This window comes from Manacus candei, unplaced genomic scaffold (assembly GCF_025592945.1).
Source record: "Manacus candei isolate 608988 ecotype Guabito, Panama unplaced genomic scaffold, ASM2559294v1 h1tg000011l, whole genome shotgun sequence".
Classification (NCBI taxonomy): domain Eukaryota; kingdom Metazoa; phylum Chordata; class Aves; order Passeriformes; family Pipridae; genus Manacus; species Manacus candei.
Genome location: NW_026138059.1, coordinates 14,002,714 through 14,016,490, shown reverse-complemented (window position 1 = coordinate 14,016,490; position 13,777 = coordinate 14,002,714). Strand labels below are relative to the sequence as shown.

Genomic DNA, 13,777 nt, shown 5'->3' with positions numbered 1-13,777 from the left:
GAAGTTTGAAGGCTGATTGCAGAAGAAAATAAAAAAAAAACCAGAAGTGGTGCTGTCTAACATGCACACCGACTGCTTATCAAACACATTAGTGGTCAGAAGTGGGAGACTTTAGATCAGTCCAATGCCTGTAGATACTTAAAAATATCTGCACCTAAATGGGGGTCCTTACAAGGTCATAGGACCTATGAGTTCATACGTAGAACATCCATACTAGTACATGCACAAATATATTTACAAACTCTGATATACATAATATATGCTTATACAATGTCATGATACTTCTGCCCAACAAAAAGCCTGCAGACTGCTTAGTCACATTAGTGTAAGAGCAGCAAGGCACAACAGATCTCAGTTTTCCAGTCCATTTTTTAACAACTTCATCTCAATTATTCAGCAAGAAATTGAAAGTAAGAATTTATTCCTTTTCCTGTAAGAGTTTCTTGCAGTTTCAGCCCTGCAAGAGAGTCCTAGAATGCTGCTGTCATCTTCATGGAAGTCTTGAAGCATATTCTCATCAATTCCCTTCACTGTCTTTTCCCAAATGCTGCACCTATAAATAAATAGGTGCAGTTTTCAAATCAAGCACTGGGAGTAGAAATAAATCCCTACTTCCATCTGTCAGAGCTGAGAGATCAGTCTTGTGGGATGATGCTAGCAAGGAACTTCAGTTTTACAGTATCAGCCATTAGCCCTTTGGTGTCCTGAGATATCTGAGTGGTTGAGAACCAGAGGGATTTCGGCCAGACCAGCTCCCCCCACACAGAGCTGAGGCTCACACGTGGTGAGGTTCCGCCACCACACCACTGAGCACTGGCAGTCCTGCCCTCACCACCACAGGAGAATCAAGCCCACGTGGCGCTGCCAACACAGATGAGCACCTCAGCAGTTTCCCTTTAAAAAAGTGTGTTGCAGAACAAGTTCGTTAACACACCAGTAATGCTGTTGCAAGCAATATATTTCAGAAGCAGATGGTGCCCAGAATCACATCTATGCCTATATATATCCCTGCATGTGTCTTCTAACAGACCATTCATTTTATACAACGAACTAACTATTGACTCCAGAGAAAGGAAATAAATAATAAATAAAACATGTCATGTTAGAGTAGCTTGAAGGCTGTTGAAGAAAAACAGGGGATTTTAAAAGATTCTTCCAGAAGTACAAGCACAAGATAATAGCAGAAGCCTTGAAAGTGCAAGTGGGATAGGCGTCCTATGGCTACAAGCACAAATCATTAATAATCAGTTATTACTCATTACAGAAATGCAAACCTGTGTCCTGGTATTAAGGACAACAGAGCAAGCAAAGAACCAGTATCCAGTATACGTAAAACATTTCAAAGATCATAGAATTTGGATACAGAATTTGCTGGCCAGTAAAGAAGGAACAAGTAAACTGTAAGCAAAGATAGAAAAGTAACTTCAAGTGGGCTCAAAGTGCACAGTATGCCCCACCATCAACATCGTGCACCTCCCCGCAAACAATTGGAGATGCTGGCAATGTCCATAACAATGCACAGAAAATAAAAGAAGTGGTAGAAATGAGAAAGTCTGTCTAGGTTGGTTTTAACTGTATGATCATGGAGAATGAGCTGTAATAATAGGAGCATTTAGACTTTAAGTATGAATATCACTGTAGCTGCACTGCATCATCATACAAGCCCCATATACATGAGAGTTTGTGTGCATTTGTGTGACCAGTACAATGAGAAGGTGCTAAGACAAAACAAATTGAAGAAAGGGTAAGTATGAGAAGTAGTACATGAAAATCTTTTCCAAATGGGTAAACTCAGTAGATCAGTGGTCCAGTTGAATACACGAGAAATTATAAATTCAGAATACCAAGAGTCAGCTCGATCTCCCCAAGACCACCAGGACAACTGGAATCTGCAACAAACAATTTGAACCTCGTCCAAGAAGGCTGTATCTGCTATACACAGAAAAAGACTGCAGGATTACATAGACAGACCACTCACCTAGAAGCCAAAAGCATATTAGTAGAACATTCTGCTTCTATACAAAGGGCTGCCCTGCCAGCTGTGGCTCCAGCTGCGTAGCTGTGAGTTAGTGCATGAGCGTACATGAAACCTGCTTGAGTAACCAAACGCGCCCTGCGAATAATTATCTGCTGTTAATAAGAACAGCCTCATTCTATTAATGAAAATATCTTGGCAAGTAAAAAGTGTACTGACAAATGTTTGTTGTGATGAGTGCCTCCTCTGACATCTCCCCCTGTGAGGGAAAAGGGAATTAAAAACCTTATAACTCTGTGATTAGACTGCTAATATTTCAATTAAAGTAACTACAAATTTTTGTATCTCTGTGTGTTTCTCAAGCATGCATAAGTTGCACAAGGTATTTTGTCTTCCACCACACCCTTGAGGCTTGGTAGTGATCTGGATGCAGATGAGACTGAGCATTTCCCACCTGTGCAATATTTCTGCTCATTTTTGAAGAATGCCTTGCTGCTTTGTTTAGACACAACTGCAGGTAGACTGGTACTGCCTCACCTCAGCAATTAGGCATTTCAAACATTTCCAGGTTAACAGCTGCATATGAAATCCCTCATGGATTCTCACGAGGATATGCTGGATGTCAGGACTCTCAGTGTTTCACCTGCTGTTAGCAAGAGCACTTTAGCACTATTTTGGTAAACACAACAGCATTTTTTTCTCAACAACATTTTCTCTGTATTTCCCCAGGTGTAACTCTATCCAAAACAATTGAACACAGAGTGTGAACACCCCTGTCATCCAAATCTGACAGCAAGAAATGAACAACCATAGCCCTTTGTACCAGGGTCACCTGGTATTGTAGCACTTAAAAAAAAATTCTCCTCAAACCCAGAGGACCACAGGTAGAGTCTCAAATTCACTCTCACTGCCAGCACTTTCAGCAAAGAAAACTGACTCTTTCCAGGAGAGGATACAAGACAGTTTCAAACACTCCCCACCAAGAGACTTCAGCTACCTCTGTGTAACTTGAATATGTGCATTCCCATGCCCTAGGTTAACAGCTCCTGTCATTTTACCTCCTGCCCCTGATAAAACCAACCAACTCCACCTGCTCTCATCCAAACACCAAAACACAGGGAGATGCTCACCCATGTCCTGCAGGTACTATATGTCTCCACTGACAGCTATGTCCTCATTTTGACTGTTTGTTCTCCCCTAAAAGTTTCCTTTTCCTCTTATTTTCCTTTTTTATTACTTCTGTATATGCTTAGCTAAACAATGTTAAAAGTACATTTAACTTTTTTATAGCTTTTTCAGTTTAGTTTATTACAAATATTTTTATTTGGAAAACTGTAAAAAGTAAGGGGTTTTGAGAGTTAGAATGTTTTGGACAAGTTTGGTTTAATAGTAAAGTAACTTTTCATATAGAAATAATTGATCTGGCAAGGTGAAAGGAAAGGTTGATGTGATTTGCTTTTGGCAGCACAGATTCTATCAATCACTCTCCTGTGTTTCGACCTTTCTATTATTATTATCCTAAAAAGTTTTACTTAATTTAAATCTCTGAAGAATTACATTTTCAATAGATACCTTCTTTCACGAATTGCTATATCTTTTGTCTGAGCACTTGTCCTGCTAAGGAACTATATCTTTGGAGCAGGGATCCAAAGGATATAAAGAAACACGTAGAGCTGTACAGCTTAAATTTTCAAAGGCCATACAGCTGCCACCCACATACCAATGACAGAGAATAACATATCTTTCACATTTTGGACTTATTTCCCTAAGTGATCCTGACATACTCTCAAATATGATTTTCAGGACTCAAAAAGCCATCTGGCCTCTGAATTTGTCAGGTTTTTCTATCAACCAGAAAAGAGTATTTTGAAAAAAGAAAAGTTATGCTGCCACAGATTTCAGGACAGGCAAATTAAAACCTTAGTCTTTATCCACTCATATATGACCAAACTGAGGACTTCTAGTTAATCTGCTGTCATTTTTTCTCTGCCATCCCAGTAGACAGCAGTGCAAGTCTTATGATACCAGCTAACCTATGTTATTCAGCTCTTTTCCATAAAGAAGAGAATGGAGTTCTCATTGATGGTAATTAGGGATACACAGAGTATTTTAGAAATATCAGACGCTAAATTTTAAGCTTTTGAACAAAGCATATGTAAGAGAAGGCAATTAGTATTTTAATCACTAAGAAATGGATTATTTCATCCCATATTATCAGCAATAGGCTTCCCATCAGAAGCTGTACCACCGTTTACAGTCATCTGTGCAAGTGATTTAATGAATAATCAATACAAGCCCGTCTACAAGCATTCTTACCTGTCCTCTGCTAATAAAACTCAGTGGGCTGATAATTCAGATGACTCTTTCTCCAGACTGTTGTCTGTAGTATGTAAAGCACAGTCAGAAGATAAATAAAAAATGAACATTAAAAAATCAGCAAATAAATGTCTGTGATAGAACTGAAGAAGAGGTCCTATTTTCCCCTTCTCAGCAAGGATTTGCAGAGGTCCTTTTAATGAGCTATTTTCTGAGTAGGTCTGTGTGGGCCCAGAAGAATGCTGGCTACAAAGAGTAATTATTCTGGCACTCAACTACTAACAAACAATAAGGTAAAGCTGAATGGCTGTTGGCTTCTTCTGCACATTCACAGGAGGGTAGGATAATAAACTTAGAATCTTGTTTTCTTCTCTGTGCTGATCATTAAAAAGAAGCTGCCTTTAAACATTTAACTTGAGCTTTTCCAGATATCAAGAATACTGCAAGTTTAACAGTGACAGGGTCATTTTCATATGACTTTATTTGTTGGGGAGAATAGCTATACTTGTTCCAGTTAAATTATTTTATTTTTATTTTTCCAATCAAAGCACTTGTGTGAAAATTGTCATTTTACAAACTCGACTTTGTCTCAGCAAAAAACAAAAATTCTTAGCTCTCCATTTTGGCATAATCATCCAGCTAAATACAGTCATGTACCATTCTTCGGATATTTTAGAATGTAGGAGAAAGAATAGAAGAACTGTAGGAGAACAGCAGACTGTACATTTTGCACCAAGAACAAGCATAATTTCTGTAGCCAACAAATCTGGGAAGCCCTCAAACTGAAATCTATACCTTGCCTCAGGCCTCTTGTGCAGTTCTGAGTAACCTAAGTAACCTTGCCTATACTTAAATATTCTGACAGTCCATGGGTAACTGTAATTTCTTCACCATATAGTCCCAGACACTCTACATCCACATGACATTATTTGACTAGTTTTGGTGAAGGTAACACACATAGTCAGCACATGCCAGCCTTAACTTAGGACAACTCCCATCTCTCCAGTTTCTGTACCTAGGGATGACAAGGCATCTATCAAAGCTCCCATGTGAGTCCAGCCAAGCAGCTCTTCCTGACTGGGCCTATTCCATTCATATGGCCATCTTTACCTATGTCACGCTCTGGGTTTTGCCCTACAACTCATATTCCCACCAGAAGAGTGATATAAACTACGTTGTTCACTTTCAAAATCAGGTTTTCCTTCTTTCTAGCCTTATGCTCTCATATTTCAGTGCCAATTAACACATCTACTGACCAGTGATTCTTTCCTTCCTCTTTTTATAAATTTGCTATAATTTATTCATTCTTATCACTTAGATTTCTCTTGGTCACTCTTCTTTCCATTTCCAGTTTGCAATCTAACTTTAAGTTATGGCAGAGTTGACAACATCTGGACTTCTGGAAAAGTGAGATAACACTTCATGACCAAATATGCTACTAATGTCAAGCTTCTAAAGAAGAGTCTTCCAGATTTAAGCAAAACCCCATCAGTGTTGTAAAGAATACTTCAGGCTTTTCGTTGAAAATGTGCAATTAACACTATCTCTATAGATGCAATGAAATAACCAAAAGGATCACAGTATTATAAAAAAGGGCAGTGGACGTAATTTCAATGAACAAAAATCCATACACTGTCATTTACTTCCTATCAAGATTTCTTCCAAAGTTCCCAGTATAAGAATTCAGATGACAATGCAATGGAAAACACTTTTGCATGCAGTAAGAAAGAATACAGATGCAGTACTTGATTCTTATATATTTGTACTTTCATGTTGCATCTTCATTCTAAGCACTTGGAAGAAGGCATGGATGTAATAATTGTAGCTTTAGATTAAAGAAGCACTTGAGTTAATTTACTGCCAGAACTAAAATATCAGAGATTTTATAAACATTTTTGTCACCTTAAAATATTTCAAAGTCTGTATTTCCTATAATACCACAAAATAAACTTATTACAATCAAGGTCTACCCTGACAGTAATTCCAGTATATTCCATGTAGATTCTTAAACCACCCTCATCACCAGGGAGAACTCTTTACTCTCAGGTTGTGCACTACATGACATTACTAACATAAACCACATGGGGTGTATTCTTTCTCTCCTCCTGTCCACAGGTTTATCATTTTGATGATATTATGAGTGTCAAGGTTCTCTTGTGCTGTTTTTTTCTATTAGCTAAGGACACATGCCCTCTTCTTCAAACTATAGGTTTTAGATTCCAATATTCTGTAGCCATTTAAAGGGACCTTTGCTCTGTTTGACTTAGTGGCAGATGACTCTGCAACCTCCTGAGAGCAGAGCTGCCAGATTCAGGGATAAAGCTGGTTGCTTACTGCAATGCTCCAAAAATGCCTGGATTGAGGAAAATCCTGCAAGACTTCAGGAGGAATTAATTTTTTTTTTTATCACTTTGGATCTTTTTTTTTCTGAAAGTTACTTGAAATATGTCAAATTTTACCCAAGATCTGAGTGAAAATGTGGTCGTAGCTTTCAAAAGGGAAGAAATATATCTTGGATGTCAATTAAACCTTATTTCTGTCCTTACTAACAGAAGAGCAGTACCATTTACCATCATACTCCCAATTATAACAACGTACATGATTTCAAAAAGACTCAACTCTGAGTTAGATTTAACTTCAAAACTCTGGAAAATAATATTATAAATGCATCATTTGCTACCAGCAGAGATGTTTTTTTATTTTTCATTCATCTCCTGAAAAACTTATTTCAGGTAGAAATGAAGATTGCAATTAAAATTATATAAATTAGGAGATTAATATAAAGTTAAAAAACCGCAAGCAGATCAGTTATCAGTTTTTTAGTTTAAGATATCAGTCATAGTTTTAATTTCCAAGATCTGGGATAACTAAAGCAGATCTCAAGTACATACCCTTCACTTAAATTCAACAGGAAAGAACCTATAACTTATGTGTTAATTTTTCACCCAATGTTTTGGCAAGCCAGAAGATTTACAGATAATAAACAGATTTGAACTTAGTAAAAGTCATTCTTATGCGTCAGCAAATGACTTTTGTTAGTATTCTTTATCCCAGAGATTATATGTCCTGTGAACAATATTAAGAAATCACAAGCATTTTTAATTAAGCTCTCCTATCTGTCTGCACAAGGCATAATGCAATCTGAAAGTTTCATAATCAATGTTTTCTGAACAGCTTCATCACTTTACATAACACAGAATCATATTTAGTCTCAAATTACAAGAAATAAATTTAAAAAAACCTAAAACTGTAAGTCACGTATTAAGAACATTCTAGCAGCAATGTATTGGTAATCCAATGGAATTTTGATTATTTACACTCTGCACTAAAGCTTCGTGATTTTCAGAATAGTCTCAATTTTTGAAAAAAAGGCATTGCTGTATTATTTATGTCAAATTATTTTTCATAGAATTAGACTTCATGTTCCCACTGACTATGGTTGTTTCTTCAGGGAAAAAAAGTGATTAGAAACTCAGTCTTGTCAATGCTATCCACCTGAGGTTTTGATTACAGCAGAGGCTACAGGTTCACGGGAGGGCTCAGGCACTCAAAAAAAGGACAAGGCAGATGTACCCACAGGACCAATCCTCTTTCCTGAAATACTCATTCTCTGACTCTTAAAGGAAGTGTAATTAATGACGTGTATCTTATAAAAAAGTAGTTCCTTCATGCAGTATGTGTCTTACAGTTCCAGCCTCTGATTTTGCATCTGCCCTGCCTATTAGGTCTTGTTTGTTAACTAGCCAGGAATTGGCACGGGGAAAAGTGTTTGAAAATTAAGAAAATTAACCTAGTTATCTTTGGAAATAACTCAAAAGTACTGTTGTACCAAGAACTTATTTTTTCTCTGCTGTCCATAAAAGTTTCTTATTGAAAATTACCAAATATATTAGTAGCTGTTAAAATTTCACTAATCTAAAATGTTGCCTTTAATTTCATTATAAGAATGCAGATGCTGAGGTGTGCTGCATGTACTAATGCCTCATCTGACTGTGTTGCCATTGTACATAGAAAATCTCTTCTCCTTTTCAGTTCTGAATTGGACCAAGAATTTTTTCATTTAAGTATTTTCTTCCACATTAAAACAAGTCAGTTTGCTTGAACAAAACCTTTTAACAGAATATATTTGGTTACATTCACTTTTTTTCTGGAAGGTTCCTTGAATCCAGGATGGAATGATTAGCGGAAACACCAGAACAGACATAGAACTGCTTTTAAATATGCTTCTCTTTGAAAGACAAGATGGAAACTTATCCCAAGTTTCTTACAGTGCTGATGAATGCCCCAGCTTCCAGACTATTTTCAGATGTCTCTTTCTCAAATGTGTTTTTCAGCATAAGCTTCAAAAGGTGTCTTCCTCCATAAGCATCAAAAAGCAAATTGCCAAAGGTCTAAACCTTCCTTCAGATAAAGTTTTTTCCTAGTCAGAAATGTCAGACCCAGTCACTGAATGTTATAATGCTGACACAACTTTCCAGGGTCAGAGAAGCATTTGGCACAGAAATCCTGATGCAAAGGTCTTGGATGAAGGATTTGAAGAGCGAGCAAGGAGCTTTAGGTAACTTTGAGATGACAAGTTTTGTTCTGCGGTACTCACTGGAACCTGCCTTTCTCCTGCAAGCAGCCAAGACCCACTGCAGCACCTGATGGTCACAAACAAGCCAGAAGGCTGCAGGTGAAGAGTCTTTCATTAGCCTTCATTCTTCTTCCAAAACAAAGCATCTGAGAAACACACATGGTCACAGATAGATCGGCAGGCATTTTTGCTTGGCTTCTCGCTAACAATAAATAAACACAAGATTTAAGGATGCACTGGCCCATAGCTGTTCTTGGCAGAATTCAACAGCAAAAAGAGCTTATAAAGAGGATTTGTGCTACCAAAAAAAAAAAAAAATCAGGTCTTCTTAAGAACTCCCTGGCTGCTACCCAGGACACAAACTATTTCTTAGTCATTACACTTTCACTGCATTCTACTAGAACCTCAAACATCCATTAGAACATTCAGGATTAGGAGGCTTTGGCATGCTTTCTGTAGAAACTGTGTGTCTGTTTGTGTGTGTGTATGTATTTGTAAAATGAAAGACTAGAGAATGTTATGTGTGTAGAGGTGAAATGTCAAGAATTTGGGATTTGCTTTTGCAAATAGCTAGGTCAGCAGACTATATACTTGTCATATTACAATAAACTAGGCCTTGCTCACATGAAACTCAAGTTTTTAATGGTTACCTGGGAAAAATTTTGATTTGAGCAAGATGTTGTGAATTTTCTGAGATTGCATAAAAATAAAAATAAAACAGGCTGTCATATATTTGCACCTTCCAACTTAAAACTACACTTCATTCCATGAAGACTAATGAAAGGCACAGTTCCATAAGCATCATGCTGTATCATATCAAAAGACCAAATTCTAAGTGATCAGCTTGTTTCAGTCCTTATAATTACCCAAGTGGCACACTTCAGATGTTGTTTTCCTCATCCAAATTTGGTTTATCTCTCATGGAGTGTGTGCACCCGATTGTGAGTTTATTTTAAAAGGTTATTATCTATCAGTGGAGCTGCAGATAGTGAACCAACCATCTGTGAGCTACTAGATATCTGCAACTGCAAAATAAAATAAAATTACCATGAAGAAAATGGGTTTACTTAAATAGCTTTCTACTACTTCTTCCCTGGACCGCACAAGAATTTGTCTCCACTAACAGGGGATAATTCATTTAAATATGTTAATCAAACAGTTGCATTCTGATACCTGGTAAAACAAGCCTAAAGCTTCACAAAAAACTCTTTTGCAGGATTTCTTAGTCAGCAGCATTGCAATTCTGCATCACTTCTAACATAGTTAGCTTTTTTTTGCTGTTTGTCACCATTTTGAAACAGCTAGTATACAAATACACAGTTAGAAAGTATATTCTGGGTAAGGATTTTTATACACTGCATCCCTCATTACAACTGATTGGTAAAATAAACCCTCTAGTAAGAATTCATATTTCGTTTCTGTACAGATTGAGTTTGCACCTTTCCAGCACCCACAAAAATCTACTGAGTTATAAAACACACAGCTTCTGGGAGCCTAATGAGTGATAGTCCAATGCACAAACTTCTTTCTTTTTTAATTACAAAATTACAATATAATTACTGAAAAATGAAATCTAAAAATAAAATAAAGGCACAATATCTTTGAAAAATATGCAAAGAATGTAATTTACTCATGTAGCAGCAAAAGAAGGTGCACAAAAAGCCACCAGATGTTAGTTAGCTGTTAGATCTTGACATCAAATGTAAAAGATTTTCAAACACTCAATTAAATTCTGTTCAGACTGCAGAGAACCATTAAAAGCTTTTTGAAACTTTCTAAGGAAAATTGAATCATTGGGGGGGGGGGAAGCCCCCTAACAAATAAGAACATTTAGGGGAAAAAAAGTTAAAATACCAATAAAAACTAGGTTAGTATGAAGGAACACAGAGGGATTCATTTAAAAATAGACAGAAAAACTACAAAAACATCCATGTAAACAATTAATATTTAGGGCAATGCAGAAGCAGCTGAGGACTAGCTGCTGATCAGGACATGGGAATGAAAAGGACAATTTAGATCCCCCACTCTGGCCCAGTGAATATTCAATTAGTTAAACAAAAGGAAAGACTTTCATTAGGAGAAACTCACTGATATACTCTGTGCCTAATGATGAGGTACTGTAATTCTCCTGCAAATGAAGAGATCTGAGTTCAATTCATAATGTTGGCCCCTTTCTCACAGTGTTCTCTAGGTGTCAGCTCTCTGCCACAGCCTGAGACAGGACACTGGACCAACTGAGACTCTGGCTGATCCAGTGTGGTAGTTTTTAGTCTCATTCTTGTAAGAAACTGATATCTAGTTTAGAGGCCTACATTTGGAACGAGTCACAGCTGAGAATGCTGAGCAAGGCGAGCTGCTCCCCTGTGGCCCCACTTCAGATGCTTACCGTTTTCAAGGGCTGGGGTTTAGGCTCTTTTCTACAGTTGGCTTATCCTAATGCGACCCTGAGGCAGCTCCTGATCACAACTCTGGGGTGATAACTTTCCTGGGTGACTACTGCAGATAGATCCAAATGACCCCTTCTTAAGCTCCTGAGCTTGGGAGACCTGAGCCACTCTGGGTCAGCAGCCATGCAAATAAACATAATTGTATAACACGTCACCTAATTTAATAAGTACAGCAGAGCTCTGTGCTAACCAAATGACTCATCCTCCACACTGAAGTGGCTCCCATCCAGATGGTGCACAGAGTGATGGGAGGCACTAGCCTTCTTTCCTTTAAACCTGGCCCTCCAAGCTTTAGAGACAGTATGCATGTAGCACTGCCCAGGGGTTGCAAAAGTTCCCAAAGCACCTGAAGATTAGTGCTGCAAAGGCAATGCTGAACAAAGAGCCACTGTGGTCCCATCCCAAATGACTCACAGGTCCCAGCAAGCACCTCTCAGTTCTCACAAGAGATCTTTTCTGTTCAAATTTCCTGCACTGCTGAATTGTTTATGTTTTAGAGAAACCCTCACGCTCCTTCCATAGTATCCATATGGTGAAAATAAAAGTCTAGGGCCAAACCAACTCCAGTGAGATCTAGGGTGGTAAGACATCAGGAACTTGTGTAAGTAAATGCGTCACCACTCAAGTTCCCACCATTCATTCATTCAGAGTCCATGCCAGTTATATTCCCCTCAAATTCCTGTACTTTGGAGGGTTATGCAATTTGTAGTGCATTTTTTCTAGAATACCTCTGCTAGATCAGCCTAGTAGTTTCATACCAGTCATTCACATTCAGAAGTTAGCAACTTGTAATAAATTTTAAATTGCAATCAAATGATTGGCACATTTTAAAAATACATCAGTCATTACATTAGTAATACTACAATTCCATTGCCAACAGAAAAAGTATGTTTTTCCAGACATCTAATTTTGAAGGAAACATAAAAAATGGATTTGTATTCTGAAAAAGGAAAAATCCTTGAATGACATTGAATCTGTTCATATCTTGAATTGCTGGTAATGAAATTAATTGTATGACAGCCTCTCATAAGAAAATGTTACCTATAAGCATTTCATATCCAAACCAATTAATGATATCTTTGTCACTAGAGAAAGAAAGAAAGAAAGAAGGAAAGAAAGAAGGAAAGAAAGAAAAGGAAAGAAAGAAAGAAAGAAAAAGAAAGAAAAAGAAAGAAAGAGAAAAGAACAAGGCACAAAAATAAATATTGCCTTCTGAAGGAGATGTTAAGGGCAATGCTAACAAGTGAACTAAAGTAATATACAATAATCTTACTCCTGTCAAGGACTGTCATGACAAAGTCAATATGATATGTATGTCAATACATGCCAAATTTATTATAACATCAAATCAGAGTCCTAGGTCAATGTTTTGCGTAGCTGATGATAAAAGTGACACTCGTAATAACAGTATTATTTATCAAGATGTGTTATGTCAGCTTGCCTCTGTTACTGTCAACACCTAAAATGTATAGTGATAATGCACTACATATGCTACCCACCTCCCTCTGCCAGCATCAACCTAACTTGTGTCAAATCTTTCTAGAAAACACTAATCAATATGCTCTACTAGACAGCTGAGACATCAAGGCTATCTAACTTAAGGTGCCGATGAATAAATAATAATCCCTCAAGCTTTGCAAGCAAACTGAAGTTCCACCAAATGTAGATATTATAAAAGATTGACAATGACTGAATTGAATGATATTCAAATAGATTTTATATTATGAAAATACCTGATTTTTTTAGTACCACATATAGCATTGATTAATACAATAATGGCAGTATAACAGAAATATTTGATTACCTACAGAAGACCTTGAAATCATTTTACAGATTTAATCCCAGTGAGGATTTTATTAAAGATCCCTAGCAGAAGTCGGCAAGAGACATTGCATTTTCCACTGTCAATACAGGAAACAAAAAAAACCCTTTTGCACCATCATTTTAGCCTAAGTACTGTTTCCAGCTGTGATAGCCTTCATAAAATAAAAATAGCCCTTAAAAAAACTCATATGAGTGACAGCAGCTTTTCTGTGCCAAAGTATCACCTTCAGGAAAGACTAATCCTTAAACCTCTAACAGCTTGGAACTAGTCCTTTGTATCTCATTCCCACTTAAATGAGCTCTGGTGAATGTTGTCTACAGTGGTGGTAGAGGATGCTCACATCATAGTCACTAACCAGCGTGTCTGTGTGTCACTCAGACAGGAGGGTGTCAATGTACTGTTGTATCTGCCCAAACCAGTGAATAAGTTCTGAGCTGGGGAGAGGTGGGATAGAAATGCTGGGGTCAGAAGTGCCTCTGAGATTTTCACTATTGATTTCAGTGAAGAAATGTCCCCAAATTCTGTCTGAAGTACTTAAATGAAAATGTTTATGTGAGGTGAAACCTGTTGCTCTTGGTTCCTCTAATGAGAAAAGAAAGCACAAGGTGGACTTGGGTTATATTCTGTCATGGAAACCT

At 37.4% G+C, this 13,777-nt stretch overlaps 1 protein-coding gene across 5 annotated transcripts in view; it reads right to left on the bottom strand.

Annotated features, from left to right (window-relative positions):
* Nucleotides 1-13,777, bottom strand: part of MLIP (muscular LMNA interacting protein) — a 104,705-nt gene that overhangs the window by 64,361 nt on the left and 26,567 nt on the right. The window contains exon 1 of one of the 5 annotated variants that reach the window (XM_051777845.1): nucleotides 2,513-2,573. The exons of the other annotated variants lie outside the window; for them this stretch is intronic. Within the exon in view, the coding sequence (XP_051633805.1) occupies nucleotides 2,513-2,557 (45 nt within the window). The 5' untranslated portion in view covers nucleotides 2,558-2,573. Of the gene's footprint in view, nucleotides 1-2,512; nucleotides 2,574-13,777 lie in introns of those variants that run through there. 5 annotated transcript variants of the gene reach the window in all.